At 46.7% G+C, this 23,269-nt stretch overlaps 1 protein-coding gene across 1 annotated transcript in view; it reads right to left on the bottom strand.

Annotated features, from left to right (window-relative positions):
* Positions 1-23,269, bottom strand: part of LOC138453024 (testicular acid phosphatase homolog) — a 193,815-nt gene that overhangs the window by 127,645 nt on the left and 42,901 nt on the right. Inside the window, exons 3-4 of the mRNA XM_069605444.1 lie at positions 22,707-22,793; positions 755-907 (exon numbers count right to left, since the gene is read on the bottom strand). Coding sequence (XP_069461545.1) covers positions 755-907; positions 22,707-22,793 — 240 coding nt within the window. The remainder of the gene's footprint in view (positions 1-754; positions 908-22,706; positions 22,794-23,269) is intronic.

Below are 23,269 nucleotides of genomic sequence, written 5' to 3'. Positions count from 1 at the left end.
ACCCCACGTATCTAATCTAGGACACTGACATAGCATGCATTTAGAGAGGTGGCTGACTTCACTAACCTGATCTAGAACACTGGCATAGCATGGATTCAGAGAGGTGACTGACCCCACTTATCTAATCTAGGACACTGACATAGCATGCATTTAGAGAGGTGGCTGACTTCACTCACCGTGATCTGAAACACTGGCAAAATATAGGCTGGGAGAGATGACTGACTGCGCTCACTACATTGCAAGTGAACAATACAACACAATAAACGCACAGATATGACAGGCCTCACTTAGCATATCCCAAGTGAACAAGGGTGGACTGGCCTATAGGGAACTCTGGAGATTTCCCGGTGGGCCTCTTCACCCTGGGCCTCTTTTGTGTGGTATTTCCTCATTTTCTCATAGGAAAAGGGTTGGGCTTGATCAAAACGTGTCATATGGGGCCACCTCGAACATTATTTCCAGGGTTTCTTTTGGCCCCCAGTAATTATTTCCAGGGCCTCTTTTAGTTCCCAGTCCACCCCTGCGAGTGAATGGTAAATTGTAAACACAAGGAAATGGCTAGATGAACTGGTGTGGAACACTGGCATAACGTGAGCACGGGGAGAGAGGGCTGGCTGGGTGAGTGGGCTAATTTGGGCACAGAGTACAGTAGAGACTACTCTGAGTGAGCGGCACAGGGTGGGGACAGAGAAATTATGAGCTGCGCTCACCCAATGCCGAGTGTGGGCCCACAGTGATGACGTGCTGCACTCACCCGGTCCTGGGACACTGGCACCGTGTGGATGGGGATCGGCTGCCATTTTATCTCCGGGTTCCAGAGCTCGCTGCTGTTTGGTGGGTACAGGCCTGCCAGGTTGGCCTGTGCACTCATCAGAGTCCGATCGTAATCCGTGCTCCTGACGTAAATCTACAGAGGAAATGATGTAAGCAAAAAGAGGAGTTTGCAATTAAGCAACAGGGGCATCAACCTGTGTTACCCTTACCGCACTTTGCTGTGCCCCCTGTGTAAAATGAGCTCACTGCCTGTGATGTGAGCCACCCCCTGTAATGTAAACCCCTCTCTAATGGGGGTACAGCTCTTTAATACAACAAGCACACCTATGAGTACACTCTTTATTTTTTTCTTTTATTTCAATTGGTTAAATTTAAACCTTTACAAATAAATGAATAAGAGAAACAAAAAAAGAAACCGATACATAGATACATAAATACATAGAAAGCAAAAAATCTTCAATGTTAACAAGGAAAAACAAAAAACCACATATCTTCATTGGATACTTATTAGCTCTTAAAAAAGCGCAAACTTAGAAAAGATACATTTAAAGGAAAAAAATGAAAAGACAGAGCGAACAGTAACATACAAAATATCTGAAACAATGAGTACACTCTATAAAATGGGTCACTTTTTTGCAGGCACCTCATGTAAGTGTGCTCCACTCTGTAGTAAGAGGACTGTGATAATAGAAGCACGCCTCTGTAATGTGGGCACCAACAGAAAACAATCTGCAATGTTATCTATTCCTCCTGGCATTGCTTATTGTTTTGGCGGCATTCTTCCGCATATAGGGTTTCCCCCTGGCGTGATTTGAGCGCTGCACCTGCCAGAGAGCGGCCGGTGTACAGAGTGCCCACCTGTCCAGTATAAAAGGGGGCAGGGAAGGTCTGCCAAGGACTGGATCAGAAGACAAACCCTCAGATAAAGAAACTTGCTACGCTTATTGCAAATCCTTTTGACAACTACCTGCGGCCCGTCACAGAACTGACCCTGTGAAACCATCTCTATTGTGACAAGAACACAGATCAAGAAGCATTTCAAACCGCAACTACACTCTCAACCAGAGAAACTGGAGTAATGAGGCACAGCCTCGGTATCCAACATCCCCCACTGACAAATCAAAACTGTCAGCAAGATAAAGTACTCTCTCGGAAGCAAGCGTTGGAATTGGGTCGCGTTTGCTCCTGTTCCTTCCCTGCCCCTGTGAAGTAGTTAGGAGTGCTGGCCAGATCGGGTTGTGGCGTGTCGGTGGGGGGACAAGGGGTGAGTTTTTGGGTGGATTTTAGTCCCGATCAAGTTTACTTACATATATCTTCTTATGCAGTGCGTAAGGTAATATTGGCAGCAAAAGATGAAATATTGCAGCTTGGCTTTGAGATAAGCGAATCTATGACCGAACCACCAAGACATGTATCCCTGGGCGAGAGGAAAGCACCAAACAGGGTGGGTCACAGAGTACTGAACCAAGAGCAACGGAAATACGAATTAAGACAACAACTGAGAACGGAACCCCATCCACAGCACTCTTCGAAACCTAACAAACATGGGGTGATTACTCAGTAGCTGACAGCTGAAAAGGAACAAAAAGGAACAAAAAGCGCTTTCATTGGTCTCTTGGAATACGAGAGGCTTTTGTCATCTTTATGAAAGCTTCCCAATCGAGTTGGAAGTCAATTTTATAATATGTTTGCAGGAAACGTGGTTAAGGAGCCCGCCAGTGAAAGATGGCAATGTCACTATGTTAAATCCAGCAGGAAAAAATGCCCATGGACGACCGTTTTCTGGTTTGATAACCATGATGAGAATTGGCTGCAACTGGGAGGTGCTCACAAGCGAAAATCCCAACATGTTTGTGCAATGCACGCTATTGCAGCGGAAAGGATGCGGTGGGAAATCACAGCAACACCTCCTAGTACTAAATGTGTATTGGAACCCGGTGATGATCATAACTAAGAAGTTCGCAGACACGGTAGCAATCTCTCTAGAAAAACACATGCAAGAAAAGTCTAATACCATGATCATTATATGTGGCGATATGAACTTGACGTGGTTTGACAAGAAGGGTGGCCGGATGATCAACACCCGAACTCATACAATCCAGGATAGAAGGAAAGTCTGGGACAACATTATGGAAGCCTATGACTGCGACATGGTGAATGGACAAATTGATGGCGACAGGCCACCGAAAAACACATGGCATAACATGGGCAACGCAAAGGTACTAGATTACATCTGGGTATCGAAACACACTTGGGATACAATTAAAGAAATGAATGTAATCCCATCTAAAAACAGCGACCATGAGTTATTGGCAATATACTTGAAGTTAACATCGGGACAAAAAAAGCTGATATCACCACAAGACCTCGAAGTAAATAATGGAAAAAATAGGCTACGACTGTCTGCTGACCAAATATATAGCCTCACTGAGAAACTAGATACAGCGAATAGCATGATCGGCAGTAATGTAGATTACGTGTCGCTGTTACCTCGAAAAAATGTCCAGACTCTGTGGAAGAAAAATTCTGAGAAAGTGCATACCCACGAATGGAGCATGAGAGCAAATGATGAAAAAAAGAGACTAAAACGTGACATACGCAACTTGAAAGCACAAGGCGGTAGCGACAGCATTAGCCTGATTAAAAAACGGAGACAATCGTACCGCAATTGGTCCAAAGCATTCAAGTATCAACGTGATCAAGAACGGGGAGAAGTAATGCTGAATTTGCTGAAATCTCACAAATGCAGAGACATTTGGCAAATACTTAATAACTGTACGGCCAACCAAAGCATCAGAATGGCAAACGTGGTGACAGAAGCAGAGTGGAACCAACATTTCAATAAGGTCTTCTTAGGTGATGGAGAAGTTGATGTTAAACAGTATGACCTAAAGTCCGTAAAGTGGGACTGTACAGAATCTGCTGATGACATACTATTTGCAATTGAAAGACTGAATAATTCACGAGCAGCCGGTCCGGATGGCATTACTAATGTCATGATCAAACAAGATAAATTGGAATGGTCGAAATTCATCGATATTCTATTTGCTAAGATCGCAAGGTATAGAGAAATTCCAGCATCTTGGACATCCGCGATCATAGTGCCGATTTTCAAGAAAGGCGACCGGGCAAACCCAGCTAATTATCGCCCGATCGCCTTGCTGGACACAATCGGTAAGGTGTTTGCGAATTTTTTGCAAAAAAAATTAACCAAGTGGGCCAACACAAGTGGAATCACAGATTGTAGACAAACTGGATTTACTAAAGGCGTTGGCACTGAAAACAACCTGACTTTGCTTAACATATTAAAACTGAATGCTTTGGCAAGAAAAACGAAGCTGTTTATAGCATTCATAGATCCTCATCAAGCCTTTGATTGCATCGACCGGAAACTGCTGTGGGAGAAACTAAAAAACTGGAAGTGCCCTCATGAGATCTTGTTCCCTATCATAGCACTACACACGGCCACAACCATCCAGATAAGGCTGAACGAAGTAGGGCAATTATCAGAGAAAATGAAGACCCAAAGAGGGGTCAAGCAAGGATGCCCAATTGCAGCTTGCTTATTTAAGCTGTTCATCGCGGACATTCCAGCAGCCCTGAGTGATGTTCGTTGCTTTCCTCCTAAAATAAACGGATCCCAAATAAACTGTCTAATATATGCGGACGACTTAATCCCAGTAGACACCACGCAGATTGGCCTACAACGTCTGCTATACAAATTACACCAGTATATCAAGTTAAACCATTTGTCTATAAATACATCGAAAACAAAAATCATGAAAATCGGACTGCAGAAAGGTTCAAAGAAAAATCGTTTTACTTGGAGAATTGGAAACACGATGATAGAAGAAGTAACGGAAATTAGATATCTGGGCATAATGATATCTGCCTCGATATGTGAGAAGATCTGGACCAATGATCTGGTTTACCGGATGAATATCCTGGCAACCCAAGGAGTAAGAATTCACAATCTCTTTGGCAAGTTCTCTTTAACTCCGATCCGTTTATTCTATCTACAAAAAGTAATTCCATCCATCACCTATGGAGCCGAATCTGGTTGGAACCTTGACTACAAAATGTGGGCAAAACTGGAAGGTCAGTTCTGGAGACGTGTTCTAAGGTTACCGAACTGTTTTTCCATCTCGGTAATAAGGCATGAATTAGCTCTGGATGACCTACATACAACTGTGATCTGGAAATCATTAGCACTATTGAGAAAGACGATAATAACGAACAAAGAACCTGCCTATGCGATCCTGGCGATGGACGACGAGCGAGTTGCTGGGGGAATACTCGCAAATTGGTCTGCGAAGCTACATGAAATCTTGTTAGCAGCTAATATTAGCAAAGAAACACTGATAAAATGGCCACAAATAGCAAGAAAAAAACTAAAAGAATGGGCATGGTCACGAAACATGGACATTATGGAAAGCCAGGTATCGGCGCCTAAACTTGGGCCGACAATTAACAAAATGAACAAGATGCCGGGATATCTCTTACAGTTCCCATCAAGACACCATCGTGATTGCTTTCTTCGATTACGAATGAATGCGTTAAGAACTAAGGAAATCTTACTAAGAAGAAAGGATCCAGAGACTCGTGACAACCGGTGCAGATTTTGTCAAAACGAAATTGAAACTGTGAGACACTTAGTAGTTGCCTGCCCCAAACTTAGATCTATAAGATCTATACACTTGAGCAAATATGCACCGAGAAATGGAAACATGGAGGACTGGTGGTATAGAATCCTGAGTGGGAGCTCAATCCACCTAACGTGCTCAGTGATAAACTTAATTGATGTGCTCGATGTATAAGAACTAAGGGGGGGGAAAGGGCAGTTGCCATGGAGTAGAGGGATGTCTATTACAAAAAGTTTAATAACAAACTATGTAATAATAAAAAAAAAAAAAAAAATAATAGGTTTCATTTGAAGGACATACAAAAAAAAGAAAGAGGTAAGCATGGGCCACCCTTTTATTTGTGCCCCTTTGGGGTTGTTGGACCTGGTAGGGAGGGAGCTCCCCAGGTTTCAGCAGCTTGTGTTTGCCGGGGTGCTGGTATACTTTGGGCAGCCGGCTTCTGTAGGCAGTCGGTGCCGCATTAGGGGACAGTGGCATTGTGTGGGTTTTGGCGCCAGAGGATCTGATGCAGATTAGGGGGTCATTGGGGACCCAGAGCAGGGTGTTTCGCTACCGGCATTCCTCTGTGCATAGGAGCATGAGCCTGTGGCTCTTTGCAGCAGTCTCAGCGAAGGTGCAGTGAAGCGTGCTGCGCACCAGGTGGCAGTGCTGTGCGCCACCTCAGGGTGTGCCGGGCTGTCTGTTGCCTGCGAAAGCCCAACCTCGGCCTGGCATTAAAAAGGTGTTTTGACCTTTGGGGTACCGTTTTAAGAGGTTTGGGGATCTAGGTGGGAGGCTGTAGGTGGAGTAGGGATGGGGGTCAAAGAAAAAAAATATATAAGAAAGAAATACGATTTTTAATTAATTATAAATAAGTAGTTGTATCTTTAAAAAAAAGAAAACCACAATTTCAGAGATACAAGGAACATACAGAAAGACTGGCAGTGGTTAAGGATAGGGCAAAAGGGAAGAGTTTTTTTCTGTGGGTGGGGGGAGAGAGTTGGGGTGCCATGTCTGCGGGTTTAGTGGACGCTCAAGCCCTGAGAAAGGCGCAAAGTATTATAAGTAGGGCATCAAAAGCCCAGCTGGAAGGGGTAGTACAAGAGGTCACGGGGGAAAGAGGGCCTGGGGGGACCACAGCACAGGGCGGCCTCGGGTGGGGCCCTCACAGCGGTGGTGGCTTGCAGTCCGTTGACAGCGACAGAGGAAGGTATGGCTAAAGAAAAGGGGAAAACGTCCAGGAGAAGCAGAGTGGATACCCGGAGGCGGATAGTTAGGGATGTGAGGGCATCCGGGAATACGGGTAGGGAGAAGGAAGATGGGCAAAGGGAGGTGGGTAGGCAGTACGTGGGTTTTAGAGAGAATGGAGGAAGGGATTGGGGGAGGAGAGGGACAGAGAAGAAGAGCAGGACGGGGCAGCGGTAAGGAGGGGACAGGGGCGGCAGCAGAGGGGGTAGGACCAGGGTGGTCTCACTGGACAGTGGTGAGGAGCATAGAGGCCGCAGCATGCGAGGTGAGGTTCCGTTTTCATTGGGACACGTGTGGGAATGCGGGAAGGTAGGCCATGTGTTGTTGGCGGCGTGTTTCGGTGGGTGAGCCGAGTGAAATGTGGGGAAATTGGGTTTTCTTTGCCACATTTGGGACTTTGCCAGGGTTTCTGGGTAATACATTCTGGGCCGATTTGCACAAGTCAGACCTCCCACCAATGTCCTCTTTTCGGAAATGCATGGGGTTCCCTGTTTTCCTTGGTGGCTTGGACACCCTAGGCCAGAGCCGAGCATGACATTTTTTTTTTAGATTGGGGGAAATGGGAGGGGGCAGCTCACATGGTCAGACTGGACCATACAACGGTCTTAGGCACCAATGAAAACATGGTGTCATGAACCCTCTTGGTTGGCGATGGATGCCGTTGTTACGGCTTCGCCGCCATTAACACTGCCACCACGTTTTTTTCACGTTTCTCTGTTTACGGTCTAGTGTTTTTTCCTCTGTTCTTCGTCTCGCCTATTTACTTCCTGCTACCCATGATTCCTTGCGTTGCAACCGTCTCCTTTCGTTTTCACGGTGAGACGCTTCCAGTGCTTTTCTCTCGCTCGCTCTTGTTCCCCCTTCTGGGGATTTCTCTCCCTTCTTTTCTCCTTCCTTCCTGTCTCCCTGGCGGCTCCTCTCCTCCGCCGGTTTCCCTCTGCTGCTGCGTTTTGACGCTTACCGGCTACATGCCAGTGTTCTTTCCTTCCTTGTCATTTCCTCTCCGGAAGGATCTTCGATTTGTTTACCTAAAGGATCCCGAGGCAATTGAATTTCACTACCACTACAGCGACAACTACATCTCTCATCGCAATCCACGACTACAACTCAGGGGTTTTTTCCGCCTTTGGGCTTTTTCCCCTTACCCGCCTGCATACGGGAACGGAGCCAAGGTGGTAACCAATACAGAGTTCCACCACGGCTTCATTCCGTGTCAGAGCATTCACAACGAAGAGTAAAAAGGATTACCTTGCCCACAGACACGGCGTCGGAGCCTCAGACCCTGAAGACTCAGGTGAGGAGAGTGGTGCCTCGGGTGGGAAAGTGAAGCATTTGGACAATACCCTTACGGTGACTTCAAGTCATTCTCCAGATTGTGACAGTTTGCAACGCCCGAAGATACCAATGGCTACTCCAGAACAGTTGCAGGATCAAATCCAAGAACTATGGAAAGCTGTACAGTCCCTTTCTCAAGAGCTTCAGACTGTTAAGGCAGAAAATGTGGTATTAAAACAATTGGTTTTGGGCAAAGAACCTTCCCCTCCCCCAGAATTGCCACCTATGGCCCTATCTTCGGGGAAGTTCGACGGTTCTCCCAAAAAACTTAAAGAGTTTCTGGAAGCTGCCACTATTTACTTCACTTTCCGCCCTCATATGTTTTCTTCTGATCAGGCTAAGGTTGGCTTCCTCATTTCGAATATGGTGGGCAATGCCCTTGCGTGGGCTACACCTCTTGTGACAGGAGAAGACCCGGTTCTACAGAATTACGGGAATTTTAAGATTCTTCTCAGAGAATCCTTTGAAAGACATGAACTCACCTACACTGCTTGTGAGGATCTCCTGGATGTTAAACAGGGAGCCTCAGATCTCCTCACCTTCATTACTAGATTTAAGACTCTGGCGGCAGGGGCCGGTTGGCCTGAACAGGCACAATTTGCCATTTTTCGTAGAGGTCTCAAAGAGGAGATAAAGGACGAACTAGCCCGGTCTCCCCGACCTGCCTCTTTTTCGGATCTTTTATCCTCGGTCCTACAGATTGAACATCGTCTCCATGAGAGACATAATGAAAGAAGACGTTACAGAGAAAATCCCTCTACCATAGGGACATCATCCAACACTCTTCCTCCATCTTCTAAACAGAGTGAAGAACCTATGCAGATTGGAACCACCCGAGCACCACTCACCATGGAAGAAAGAAGAAGACGAAGAGAAAGAGGGCTTTGCGCCTACTGTGGGTCTGACAAACATCTGCTCAAGGACTGTTCCGAACTACCTCCACGGCGTTCGGGAAACGAATCACCCCGGTTTTAAAAGGGACAGAAAACCGGTGGTTATCTAAATCTTCCAGTCCCTACGTTTCTTTGGCTGTATCCACAAAGAAGACACCTGAAGATTCCAGACTCATGGTTATCAATATCAGCGTGATGATCCAAGATCAGCTCGTAGAGACTTTGGCACTCTTAGACTGCGGAGCAGCCGGTAACTTCGTTGATACCTTATGGGTTGACAAGGTGGGCCTCAAAAGGCTAGCTAGACTCGAAGACCAGAAGGTGGAGGGTGTAGATGGTACTCCCTTGTCTTCAGGACCCATAACGCAGACGACTGAGGAGCTAGAAGTCCGAATTTCCCAGCATGTGGAGAGTCTTAAATTTGACATCATTAGGGCTGCCCATTTCCCAGTTATTTTGGGAATCACTTGGCTCAGGAGACATAACCCACAAATAGATTGGGTATCTAATTTGCTACGTTTCGAGTCTGAGTTTTGCAAGAAGCATTGTATTCCTCAACAATCTTATCTACAACTACAGGTCACCCCTGCTTCTTGTCAGGAATCCTCAACTGTCCATAATAGGGCACATCTTGGTGAGGCTTTCAAAGAGGTTTTCACAGAAGTCAAGCCAGCACCTTTACCACCCCATCGTCCTGAGGACTGCTCTATTGATCTTGAGCCCAACGCACTGGTTCCGTTCGGTCGTATGTTTTCCTTGTCCAGATCCGAGAAGGAGGTCTTACGAACTTACCTGGATGTGAATCTGCACAATGGCCTCATTCAACCTTCAAAATCTCCTGCCGGAGCTCCCTTTTTCTTCATCTCCAAGAGGGATTCCAAAGAATTACGACCTTGCATTGATTATAGAGGTCTCAACAAGGTCACTGTCAGAGACCGCTATCCTATGCCACTCATCACAGACATTCTTGAGGCGGTTCAAGGTGCTCACATTTTCACTAAGCTGGATCTTCGCAATGCATACCATTTATTGCGCATTGCTAAGGGTGATGAATGGAAGACGGCTTTTCGAACACCCTTCGGATTGTTTGAATATAGAGTCATGCCCTTTGGGCTAGTTAATGCTCCCGCAGTTTTCCAAAGATTTATGGACCGCATGTTTTCGGATCTCTTATTTGTTTCAGTGATCATCTATCTAGACGATATTCTTGTATTTTCCATCAACAAGGAAGAACACGAAGAGCATGTCCGGACAGTGCTTTCTCGACTTAAGGAGAACAGTTTACTAGCCAAACCTGAAAAATGCCAGTTCGGGGTCTCGAGCATTCCCTATTTGGGGTTTATTTTGTCTGACCGGGGTATCTCCATGGACCCTCGCAAGGTGTCTGCCATTTTAGAGTGGTCTTCTCCCACCTCTGTCAAAGAGGTTCAGAGATTCTTGGGTTTAACAAACTTTTACAGAAGATTTATACCCCGGTTCTCCGAGATGGGCCTACCTATAACCACACTTCTCAAGAAATCATCTGGAACCTTTGTGTGGTCATCGACGGAAGAGTCTAGTTTCAGACATCTCAAAACTTTGTTTTGCTCAGCACCCATATTGCTCCAGGCCGATCAAACTAAACAGTTTATCGTGGAAACTGATGCCTCTTCCGCGGCCATCGGTGCTGCCTTGCTCCAGGAGTTCGAAGGTATAGAACATCCAGTCGCCTACCTCTCTCGCACTCTGACCATCAGTCAACTTCACTATACCGTCCTTGAAAAGGAGTTACTAGCTATGAAATTGGCCTGTGAGGAATGGCGACATCTGTTATTGGGTGCCAGTATTCCTTTCATCATTCGCACGGATCATAAGAATCTAAAGGTCCTGTAGTCCCTCGAATGTGCCAACTCTCGCCAGGCGCGATGGGCTTATTTTTTTTCCCAATACGATTTCACCATTACCTATTTACCAGGCTCTCAGAATGTCCTAGCCGACGCCTTGTCTCGCAAGGAGTTGGTTGCTGGTTCGGGCCACCTCTCAACCGAACTTATGTTTCCATCTACTCGCATAGTGGCACCTCTTCACACTTTTCTACAGGAGCTCAAAGAAGCTTCAGACTCTGAACCCTGCTTTAGAGACAAATGCTTGGCATCTCAGTTTCATACCAAAGATGGTCTCTGGTTCTACAAGAACCGACTTTACATACCTTCAGGACATCTCCGCAAGAGGATTCTCTACTGGTGCCATGACAGCCGAGTTGCAGGACATCGAGGCCAGGCAAACACCATTGAACTCATAAAACGCTCGTTTTTCTGGCCCAATCTTCGACGAGAAGTCCAGTCATACATAAAAGCATGCCCAGTCTGCGCTATGGCAAAGAATCCAACAGGCAAACCGTTAGGTCTCCTTACTCAGCCTGACATACCACAAAGGCCATGGGGGAACTTGTCTACTGACTTCATTGTGGATTTACCCTTATCAGAGTCCTGTTCTTGCATCATGGTAACTATAGATTCATTCACCAAGATGGCCCATTTCTCTCCACTGGAGGGCTTACCTACGGCCAATCGCATGGCCGAAGTTTTTGCCAGAGATATATTTCGTCTTCATGGCTTGCCCGATAAGATTACTTCGGACCGGGGTAGCCAATATATTTCTAAATTCTGGAAGGCTTTGGGTTCCCGGTTAGGTATTGACCGTGCTCTTTCATCTGGCTACCATCCCCAGACTAATGGTCAGACGGAAAGACTCAATTCCACTCTGGAACAATATCTCAGATGCTACATAAATAGACTCCAAGATAATTGGGTACAACTCCTCCCCACGGCAGAATTCACCTACAACAACTCCAAACACTCTGCCACGGGTATCTCTCCTTTTTACTGCAACTACGGACTTCATCCCAAGTCCATTTGGCCCATTGCTTCTCACACCAGTAACTCTCCTGCTGCCGAAGCTGCTTTATCGGAAATTTCTGAGGCTCACCGGACGGCCAGAGACAGTCTAGCGAGGAGCCGTAGAACCTACAAAACCCTTGCTGATCAACATCGCCAAACGGCCCCCACTTGGACTAAAGGGACGAAGGTATGGCTTTCGACCAAATATTTACCAAGGTGGATCCGGTCCTCCAAGTTGTCTCCTCGGTTCCTGGGTCCGTTTCCCATCCTAGAAAGAATCAACCCGGTGGCTTACAAGATTCAACTACCCTCCTACCTTCGCCGGGTGCACCCGGTGTTTCATACCTCCCTTCTCAAAGAATCACGAACTGAACCACATTTTAGGTCTAAACCCTTGCAAGACATTTCACCCAGAGACTCCCAGGAGGTGTATGAAGTTTCTAAAATCCGTGACTCCCGCTACTACCGGGGACGTTTACAATATCTCATTTCCTGGAAGGGGTATCCCAGGTCTGAAGATTCCTGGGAACCTGTGCATTTTGTCAAAGCGCCCCGCCTAGTAGCTAAATTTCATCAGAGCCATCCTGGTAAGCCGGGCGGGGTGGGCAGTAAGAGGGGGCATACTGTCATGAACCCTCTTGGTTGGCGATGGATGCCGTTGTTACGGCTTCGCCGCCATTAACACTGCCACCACGTTTTTTTCACGTTTCTCTGTTTACGGTCTAGTGTTTTTTCCTCTGTTCTTCGTCTCGCCTATTTACTTCCTGCTACCCATGATTCCTTGCGTTGCAACCGTCTCCTTTCGTTTTCACGGTGAGACGCTTCCAGTGCTTTTCTCTCGCTCGCTCTTGTTCCCCCTTCTGGGGATTTCTCTCCCTTCTTTTCTCCTTCCTTCCCGTCTCCCTGGCGGCTCCTCTCCTCCGCCGGTTTCCCTCTGCTGCTGCGTTTTGACGCTTACCGGCTACATGCCAGTGTTCTTTCCTTCCTTGTCATTTCCTCTCCGGAAGGATCTTCGATTTGTTTACCTAAAGGATCCCGAGGCAATTGAATTTCACTACCACTACAGCGACAACTACATCTCTCATCGCAATCCACGACTACAGCTCAGGGGTTTTTTCCGCCTTTGGGCTTTTTCCCCTTACCCGCCTGCATACGGGAACGGAGCCAAGGTGGTAACCAATACAGAGTTCCACCACGGCTTCATTCCGTGTCAGAGCATTCACAACGAAGAGTAAAAAGGATTACCTTGCCCACAGACACGGCGTCGGAGCCTCAGACCCTGAAGACTCAGGTGAGGAGAGTGGTGCCTCGGGTGGGAAAGTGAAGCATTTGGACAATACCCTTACGGTGACTTCAAGTCATTCTCCAGATTGTGACACATGGCCAGCAGTTGCAAATGGATATTCAGTCCTTTAGTCACAGACTGTTTGAATAGTACACAAGGGGTTGTTTTTTATTCAAATGTAAACAAATTGTGATATTTAAAGAATATTTATTCAGCAACAATGGTCAAAAATACTAGCTGCATAGTGAAGCAACTCCTCAAACTGGCCCACATTGGCCAAAAAAGTGGCCCATTTTGATTGGCCTACACTAGCATTTTGCATTTTTGGTACAGCCATCACCCTATTGCCCTATAGGCCAGTCCAAGCCTGCCGACTCATCCCTAATGGGTGAGGGGGCGTTCACCCACTGGCCACCTCACCCATTATGGAGGAACCGAGGAGCCAGCCCAGTGAAACACTGAGCACTCCCTCAGCTGCTTTTTCCAGCTGAGTGAGTGCTCCTGGGCTGGCTGAACTGTCAAAGGGAAACACTGTTTGCCTTTGACAGTTCGTTTCCCCAGCCGCACATGATCACTGAGCCATGCAACGTTGGGGGTGTTTTGCTTCGCCAGCCTTGCATAGCTCATTGGAAATGCTGGCTGGGGCACTGCATGTATGTATGTGCGAGGGGGTGCTCCTGCGCCTCCTCGCACATATGGGCAGAGCAACCTGGAGCGGGGCATTTTAGCAACCTGCAGAAGGTAAGTTCATGGCGATTTATTTTTTATTTAAATGTGTATGGATGTGTGTATGCTTGTGTTATGGGACTGTGGTGGGAGCAGGATGGGCTGCAGAACTGGGATAGTGGTGGGAGTATGGTGGGGAGAGCCCAGGGGCTGTACTGGGAGTAGGGTGCGGTGACGGCACGCAAAAGTTCATAGCGATTTCTACATACTGTCCATCCGGCACTTTTAGGGGGGCCAGGCCTGCCCAAACTTGGCTCAGGGGGGGCCCGAGCCAAAAAAGTTTGAAGACCACTGCCCTAGGCCTATATCTGTCTGGTGTGCCTGTCTGAAAAAATCGTGAAATTCAGCTGTCGGAAAAGACTTGGGGTTATGGGTGTTTTAGGGTTTCCCCTCGGCGCCCAGGTAGGTGCACCCACACATGTGAGGTACCGTTTTCATCGGGACACGTGTGGGAATGCGGGAAGGTAGGTCATGTGTTGTTGGTGGCGTGTTTCGGTGGGTGAGCCGAGTGAAATGTGCAGAAATTGGGGGTTTTTCCACCACATTTCGGACTTTGCCGGGGTTTCTGGGTAATGAAATCTGGGCCGATTTGCGCAAGTCAGACCTCTGCGGATTCCTACGGATGTCCTCTTTTCGGAAATGCATGGGGTTCCCTGTTTTCCTTGGTGGCTTGGACACCCTAGGCCCATATCAGTATGTTGTGCCCGTCTGAAAAAATCGTGAAATTCAGCTGTCGGAAAAGACTTGGGGTTGGGGTGTTTTAGGCTTTCCCCTTGGCACCCAGGTAGGTTCACCCACACATGTGAGGTACCGTTTTCATCGGGACACGTGTGGGAACGCGGGAAGGTAGGCCATGTGTTGCGGCAGCGTGTTTCGGTGGGTGAGCCGAGTTAATTGTGCAGAAATTGGGGGTTTTTCGCCACATTGCGGACTTTGCCGGGTTTCCTGGGTAATACATTCTGGGCCGATTTGCGCAAGTCAGACCTCTGCGGATTCCCATGGATGTCCTCTTTTCGGAAATGCATGGGGTTCCCTGTTTTCCCTGGTAGCTTGGACACCCTAGGCCCATATCTGTATGGTGTGCCCGCCTGAAAAAATCGTGAAATTCAGCTGTCGGAAAAGACTTGGGGTTCGGGGTGTTTTAGGCTTTCCCCTTGGCACACAGGTAGGTGCACCCACACATGTGAGGTACTGTTTTCATCAGGACACGTGTGGGAACGCGGGAAGGTAGGCCATGTGTTGTTGGTAGTGTGTTTCGGTGGGTGAGCCGAGTGAAATGTGCGGAAATTGGGCGTTTTTCACCACATTGCGGAATTTGCCGGGGTTTCTGGGTAATACATTCTGGCCTGATTTGCGCAAGTTAGACCTCTGCGGATTCCCACGGATGTCCTCTTTTTGGAAATGCATTGGGTTCTCTGTTTTCCCCGGTGGCTTGGGCACCCTAAACCCATATCTGTATGGTGTGCCCGCCTGAAAAAATCGTGAAATTCAGCTGTCGGAAAAGACCTGGGGTTAGGGGTGTTTTAGGCTTTCCCCTTGGCGCCCAGGTAGGTGCACCCACACATGTGAGGTACCTTTTTCATCGGGACACGTGTGGGAATGCGGGAAGGTATGACATTTGTTGTGTTTGTGTGGTTTTCATTATGTTTCAACCCATTTGCTGGTGCCCTTTGTCACACAATCCTTTAATTTCCCAAATGTGCCCTACATTTAGCCACTGCTTTAGGCACCATACACGTTTGTAAACTTCACAAGACACCTACCCTTGAAAAGGTCTGCCTGTGCTCTTTTGAAAAATGTATGCTTGCCGTTCCTCACCACATTGGTTTTCCCGATTTACACATGCTAAGTACATCTATTCAGGCCGTAAGCATAAAACTCCAGTGTACCATGGCTCAGTGTTTGGCTTGTGTTATTGCTTCTTTTGTGACACACTACAAAAAATGTGTGATTTCCTAACTGCAAGAGTCGGGGAATATAGCGGAGCATTGTTTTCCTCAAAATTCATAGAAGCCATTGCCGTACCAAGCCAACCATGTCCACCACATACCTTTTTTCTGTCATTTTCCCACTTTTCCCCCAAACTATGGCATTTTCCCCTACCTAGTTGTTGCCCGACCTGCGCAAATCACCCCTTCCTAAACTTGGAATTTTGCCTACTTTTCAGAAATGTATGCCTTTCTGTCCTCCAATTCGGCTTTCCTACCCTTTTCTTCCATTCCGTCCACGCATGTCGAACTGGCAAAAATGGTCAAAATCGCCTACCTCTCACAAAACGGTTGATAGCCACATCAATTTTTTTGTTTTTGTTTCCACTCATCCTGTTCTTGAAAGCCAGGAAACTGGGGAATCAAGCACAGTAAACCATTTGTTCCTAGCTCTTACAAGGAAAAAACCACAGGCTTCTTTGTACATCCTTTTTATTTCGCCCTTTTTTGGTTATTTCCTCTCACCCCCCTACAGCAACCTAGGATTCCTGGGTGGGGTTACAACCGCCTACAAGTGGGAAAAAAAGGGGCCAAATATGGAAGAGATATCTCTTGTAACAAAAAAGTTATAAGGCATTTAATGGCGACATACAGAAATCACCAAAAAAGGCCTTGGCACTGGGGGGAAAAAACCCATGGAATTTAAAGGGTTAAAGAACGTAATGGCCGCTCAGTGGCAGATACCGTGCGCAGAGGCAATTATAACACAGGCATAAACATACTGCAGAAAAAGTTTCTGTACCTCCATTTTGTGGTGATGGGTGCTCTTGAATGTGGATGCACAAATCTTGATTTCTTTTACTGAACATTCTACTGTACGTGCTGTGAACTGACAGGACACTAGCAGGCTGAATTTGTAATGGTACCTGCGAAGTGTTGTGCAGAACTGTCAGTGTTAGATGCTAACGTCTTGGATGGCAATGGTGGAATCATGTGTGCCTATTTACCCGTACCCAAGGAGGTAGTGGTGGTCAAAAGGTAGTGGAAAGGGAAAAAGGACAGCTCTTGCTTTACTGGGGTGCTGCCCTCTCAGTACTTTGGGCACTGCGCATGCCACAATCTGCGCTTCTCACCATGCCGTACAATGGACATGGGACTTTCAGGATCATTCAATCAGGTACTGTGGGTGTGGTTCTCACAGGAAGGGGTGGTCAAACTGCTGAACATTATACTCTGCGTAGTGAGGCTGGCTGACATGGCGAAACGCATTGTGTTGACTGTAGGTGATGCCTTTGTGCTAGATCTGCACAAGTATGCCCTGAAAAGAAACTTTGATGGCAATTTTGGTTTGGAAGGAGCGGACGCATTGTAGAACGATGTCTACGAGCGCAGTTTCGCCAACATGCATGCACTTGACAAAGACCTGGCCACTTTTGCTAGAGCCGATGTTATCGTCATCCACTACGGCGGCATGCAAATGGGTTATGTGGCTTGTTTAGGTTTGTTCCGTTGACTGAAGAGGTTGCTAAATGTAGTGAAGAGGCTTTTTCCCACTGCCAAGGTGCTTTTCTCCTCCATAACACCACAAAGAGTATGGAACAATGCTCCTGGGTATTGTTCCGAACCAGAGGCAGGAAGGTGTCTCATCAACAGAAGCATGTATACTTTTTTGTCCGCTGCTGGGATGTTCTTCTGCAACAATGACCTCATTAGTTGTGGCAATGCAGAATTTTTCCAAGCAAATGGCATTTCTTTGTCGGCCATTGGTAATGCTGATTTGTTTGCCCATCTACAAGATGAAGTGAGAGTTTACTATAAAAATGTCCGCACAAGAAAACACAAAATCAAATAAAAACCGAAAAAAAGGTGTTTCTCTAGAAGCATCTAAAAAAAAGCTGCCCCTTACAACGAACTCCACCTACCCTGGTTCCACGTTATTCCCCCACACGCAGCACGAAAGCCACATCTGGGGATTTTCAGGATGGCGGCCATGGAAATAGGACTGTGGAGCCACAGGGATTGCGCAACAATGTTTCTGTCATGAATGACATTTGCGATGTCATCTTTGATGTCATGGGTGTTAGTCCTTGCAGTTCACAGTGGTAGCGCGAGTTATGGTTGCTTAACTTACCATAACTGGCGAATTTCTGGGAGTTTTCGGTTTTACCTGTAACCATAACGTCTGTAACAATGTTTGTCCATTGAATTTTACTAGTGCAACTTAACCATAACGTCCCTTTAACAACATTATTTGTCAGTGTATAGAACAAATATGCTTACAATATCACCCATCCTCAGAAGGATGAAAGGCTGAGTTGGCCTCGCTGGGATTTGAACCTGCAACCATCATCCTGCAGATCACACAGATAATGCAGCAGTGAACACTGAACCCACTGAGCTACTTTACCGCCTATAATAAAATTAGCAATTACATGTCTGAATGTTCTCAAAGTCAGAAAGCAAATTACCCTCTGTAGTGGATACCATTAAACTGGCAACTGAGATTGAACAGCAGGCCAGCTCATCCGCAGGTCTGGTGCAAAGTCGGTCACATGTCAAGCCTGCATGGATCTATTTTTCAGGCTTCAGAGGTTGGCAAAATAGGGAAAGCAGCACACTCACACGAGATCCCATACTCTGGGCACTCATTACCTCATACATACAAACAAACATCCTGAACAGCATGTCAGGGAGATAGGAAAGATAGACACATTACAAAAAAGCATTCCTTGTGGCTCAATGAAATCAAGGGCCACTTTATGTGCTATGGTCAGACATTTCTACACTGTACATAAGCTTTTATGCACAAGGATTTTGTCAAGTGACCGAGAACACCAATATGGAATGTCTTGTGATGATCGTAACAGAGATAGCGGCAGAAAAAAACATGCTTTAACTGCTATAACTGCCACTTGCAAAAAGCAAAATACATAGTCCGAAATGTATGCTTATTCTACTTTAAATTATTTTTGGAGGTTTTTGTCTGCATTGTGAATTTGAGGTGTTTAATAAAAGACTAAACCAGTGACTCACCCCCTGAAGTGTGCCTGAAAGAAACCTATTATTAGTCTAGCAATTATTGTATAGAATTCCGAAAGACAAATTATTTTGTTATTCCTATTCTTTCTTATTTAGGGTCACTACTCAAAGTGTTACACATGTGGAACCCCGTTTTTTTTAAGAGGCTTGAACAAGTATGCCAGCCACTCAGAAACAAAGAGCCACATGGTGCTGGCCACAGCCCAGGAGCTTCCATTAAAACAAAAGTGTTTTAAATAGTATTCTATGGGTAGCAAGGGAGACACAGGGGTCGCAGTTGCGAGCCCTGGTTACCCCCAAATGACGTCCCTGGGGAAGGGGGGGCTGGGCAGGGGGGGCCTGGAACCCTGTAGTACTCAGAGGGAACTAGGCATTCAGTCAATGAGATAGAAGAAGGTGTTAGCAGGGGAGGGGGAGAATGAAGGAGCTTCCAGAACGTAAGGAGATTCGGCTCAAGCCTGAGAGGGGCAGGCAGACCATGACAGAGGGAGGCTCCTGTGGAGGAGAGAGATCTACCCCCACTCTCTGCTTAGAGAAGCATCTGATCTGCAGAGAGTTGGAGCTAGGAGACCAAAGAGCACTAGCGTGGAGGTATTTAGGGAGAGAGAGTTGGATGTAGCTGGGTCACAGGCCACAGAAAGCCTTGCGGATGATGCAGAGGGTCTTGTACTTGATCCTAACAGCAACCGGGAGCCAGTGGAGAGATTTTGGGGCTGGAGAGATGCAGTCCCTGGGCTTGAGGCCAAGGATAAGTCTTGCAGTCCTGTTCTGGATTAGTTGAAGGGGGCGAAGGGAGGAAGAAGGAAGATTGAGAAAGAGGCTATTGCAGTAGGCAAGCCTAGAGAGGACCAGAGCTCTGGAAACATTTATTTGCTGGGGGAAGGTGAGGAAAGGGAGAACGCCGCTGAGGAGGTAGCTGATAAGAGGCCTTCTTGACAAGGCCTGTGATGTGAGAAGAGAAGGAGAGAGAGGAATTGAAGATAACACCAAGGTTTGTTGCCTCACAAGAGGGTAGGGGGAGGGGACCCATAGAGGGCAGCCAGAGGGAGAGAGGGAAAGTGGGTGCTGGGGCCCAATTGAAAGGATCTCAGTCTTACTTAATTTTTTCATCATCTGCTCTATGACTGTCCACAGGGCTCTTTCCTCTCACCTGTATTGGTGGCCTTCTTAAGTGCCAAGGAAGAGTATGCATGTCGTTTTTGCATAGACTTGCATAATATCCTCAGACTTTTTAGATCTTTTCAGTTCTGCTTCTTCACTTCTGCCGAAGACACTCAGATACTTATCCAGTTTGATGGTAGTCTCAACTCCAATTCTGTTAATCTTGCTGCTCGTATGATAGCCATCAGTGAATAGATGGTAACTTGTTGCCTCAAACTGAACACTGACAAACTTAGAATTGGATTATGGGAGACCAGCACAACCTTTGGCCTTTTATGCAACAACAGATATTGTACATTTACTGTCCTGTCCCAAGAATACTGTACATTAAGTAGGATTTCTCATTGGCTCAAACCCATCTGTAAAGCCTCAATTTGCAGCTGTTGTATTAACATATTTCTTTTGCCTTTGAATCCTATTAAACATTCATCCTCTTCTATTCACCGAAACTATGAGAGCAGTGGTTGCAACCATAGTCACCTCTCACCGGTGCTATGGCAACTCATTTATCTAGGTTTTGCCTAAATAGCTACCTTATCTCCTTCAGCCATACGGGTAATCGTTGGCACAGGGAAAAGGGATGAGATGCCAACTGATCGTCAGGTACTTCACTGGTACCCAATTACTCGACAGATTAAGGTCAAAGACCTCCAAATGGCATTCGAAGCCCCGCAAGGCATCATACCCCTTGTTCTGAATAACTCATTTGGTAACTAGTCTACTCCCCGGGCCTTTAGGTCAGTCAACCTTCAGCTCTGCCGTGTACCAGGATTGAAGCAGCTCAGGGTTGGTGGTCGCTCCTTTTTTGGCTTTAGAACATAGACCTTTGAGCTCAATTCTTCATGAGCTACAACTTTGCCAAGGCTGTCTGTCCATTAGTAAGACATATGACTTGGTTGTACTCTAGATTAGCTAAATGGCCATTCCCTTCCTTTCAATCGATGCAGGGCCTTCAGTGGCTCTGTGTGCGGGTGCGTTAGCATAAAGTAACATAACATACCATAGCATAACCGTATGGAAGGCCTGTACTGCTGAGCACATCCTGTTTCAAACCATAGGAGTGCTTACCGAGTCTGCGATATTGCCATTTCAGATATTCTTGAAGTTCTTGGAGTTATTACAGGTGAGGACCAAATCTTGGAGTAAACTCCCTAAAGCTGCCTTTAGTAGTTAGGGGCAACTCAGGAGGCTTCATTGGATGAGGTGGGGGCTTTCAATTAACCAGATCCACATAAAGAGATGGACCATAGAGTCAAGGCAACTTCCTAAAACTCACGAGGCATTGCATATCATTTGTGTGCTTCTGTAGGAATTACACCCACTTAGGAACCTACCGAGCACCCTAAAAGGGCTTCATTGTGCTTCAACTGAAGAACTCCAGCAACATGGACTACTCCATAGTTACTCTTCTAGTCCTACTCCACCCTACTGCCACCACTGTTTCTCCCGACCCACCCACATGCCATCTTGCAACGTCTAAATACCCCTGCTAAAAAGGCCATCTCCATATAATGCACCCAATCTGCCATGCCCTATCCCTGGTCAATCTTCTGCAATCTATATACCAAATTGCTTGGTATTTTTTGCCTAAGGCAGGACATAGTCAGTAAAATCATAAGTATATCGGTTATACTCTATAATAGACCTTGCTCTTACAAGGAGTAATACTTCATGCTCACCTGCCCTGGCTCATGTTGGAGGGATCCTATTCCTTCATGTTAGTGCTACTTCTCTTTTGCCAATATGCATGGCAGGTGCATCATCCTTGTGCCCTGCTTATCCCTTCTCTCTTAGCCCATTTGCGTTTCAGCAAGTCTGACAGGTTTGAACATCCCATTGACTTTTTAGTTTGGGCTATTCGGTGTCGCTTGCGCCACCTATAAACCAAAACTACTGCATTAGAGTACAGATAGGGAGAAATGGCTTATGAGGAGGGACACAAAGCTTGTAGGTGTTTGGTCATTTCCCCACCCGATGACTGCCCATGCCCATGCTAATCCCTATGGCAATTGCACCTAGTTCCTGCCCCTCCACGCCAGAAACACCTCCTCGTGTCAACTCTTTGTGCTCACTTTAATCAAGCCTTACCATCAAACGGGGCATTCCAAGTGCCTGTCAGTGTTTTCCAAAAGCACTCTTCTGAGAGTTAATGACTTTATTGGTGTCGTAAAGGCGCTACTGGTGTAATAAAAAGATCTTAACCAGGTCTGTCTTCATCCACTCGATTTATAAGCACTCTGTGCGTCCTTCACTGAAGTCCTGCTAAGAACACGCATTGACAAAGCCAACAGTTTTGACTTGTGTATTAGTATTGTTTACAAGTATTAGGCATTTGTCAGACACTTCTATCAGAGGCCCAGGTACACCCTTTTGCCTCAGCTACCCTCAATGACCAGTCAATACCAGTACAGCTTTGCCTGGCAAGTGCCTTTCCCATCCCTGCACAAAAGCCCAAACTGTTGGCATTTCCAATGCTTGTTTTAAAAACAACACCTCCTGATTACTCTCTACTGTCAGAAGACTCAGTCACCTAAGGAAATTAAGGTGTGTGGGACGAAGGGGTTATCCAGAGAGAGAAAGAGAGAGAAAGAAACAAAGAAAGAAATAAAGAAAGGCCACTCTGCAGACATTGAGAGGGTAGATAATGTGAGCAGTTGCGAGGTTCACTAGGCTGTCTCAATCATGTCCCCATATCCGATTGAAGAGCACTTTCTGTTTGTGCTAATTTCTCTCACCGTCACCACTTGGTTAGTAACTTCTCTCTCTCTACTCTAGCACTGCGCATGTGCAAGGTTCGGATGGGGCGCTGAGGTTACCTCCTGTCGCCTGTATGAGCTGCTGAGGAAGTCTTGATACCGGCTCCGAAGGTACTGTCCGAGTTCATACTGCTGTCGCATCCCCTCCTGGCGAAGAGAGAGTACAAAGGAAAAAAGAGGGAGTCACATGTTTGCAAAGTAAACGGAATATTGAAGTCCACCTTTCCAGGTGCACAGTCACTGCAGTTGCATATTATGACCACGTCTGCACATGCATGCACCACACGCACCCATAGCCCAGGGGAGCACGAAACAACGCACATCTCTGCACCTAGTGAGTACAGAACAATGTCCACATGTGCATGTTCTACACAAGACTGGACTCGGAGAGCATGTGTGGGACATACAGAAACCTTGAGCTGCATGAAGGGCAACCGGCTGCACAGGGTATCTCCTAGGTGCGCCACCGCTCCACAAAAGTGTAAGGGAAATCCCACATAGACAGAGGCAGATGTGCTTGAGGTATGCATACTAGGTGAGATGCATTAATGACACGTGTTTTCCTTCTATGCCCCCAGGATCCACCTGTGGATGCAGGGTTCGAAATTGTGGGGAGCTGGGAG

The sequence above is a fragment of the Ambystoma mexicanum genome, chromosome 1p (assembly GCF_040938575.1).
Source record: "Ambystoma mexicanum isolate Mex_15411 chromosome 1p, UKY_AmexF1_1, whole genome shotgun sequence".
In the NCBI taxonomy this organism is placed as follows: domain Eukaryota; kingdom Metazoa; phylum Chordata; class Amphibia; order Caudata; family Ambystomatidae; genus Ambystoma; species Ambystoma mexicanum.
Note: the sequence above shows the minus strand (reverse complement) of the source record. Positions and strands in the feature narration are given on the sequence as shown.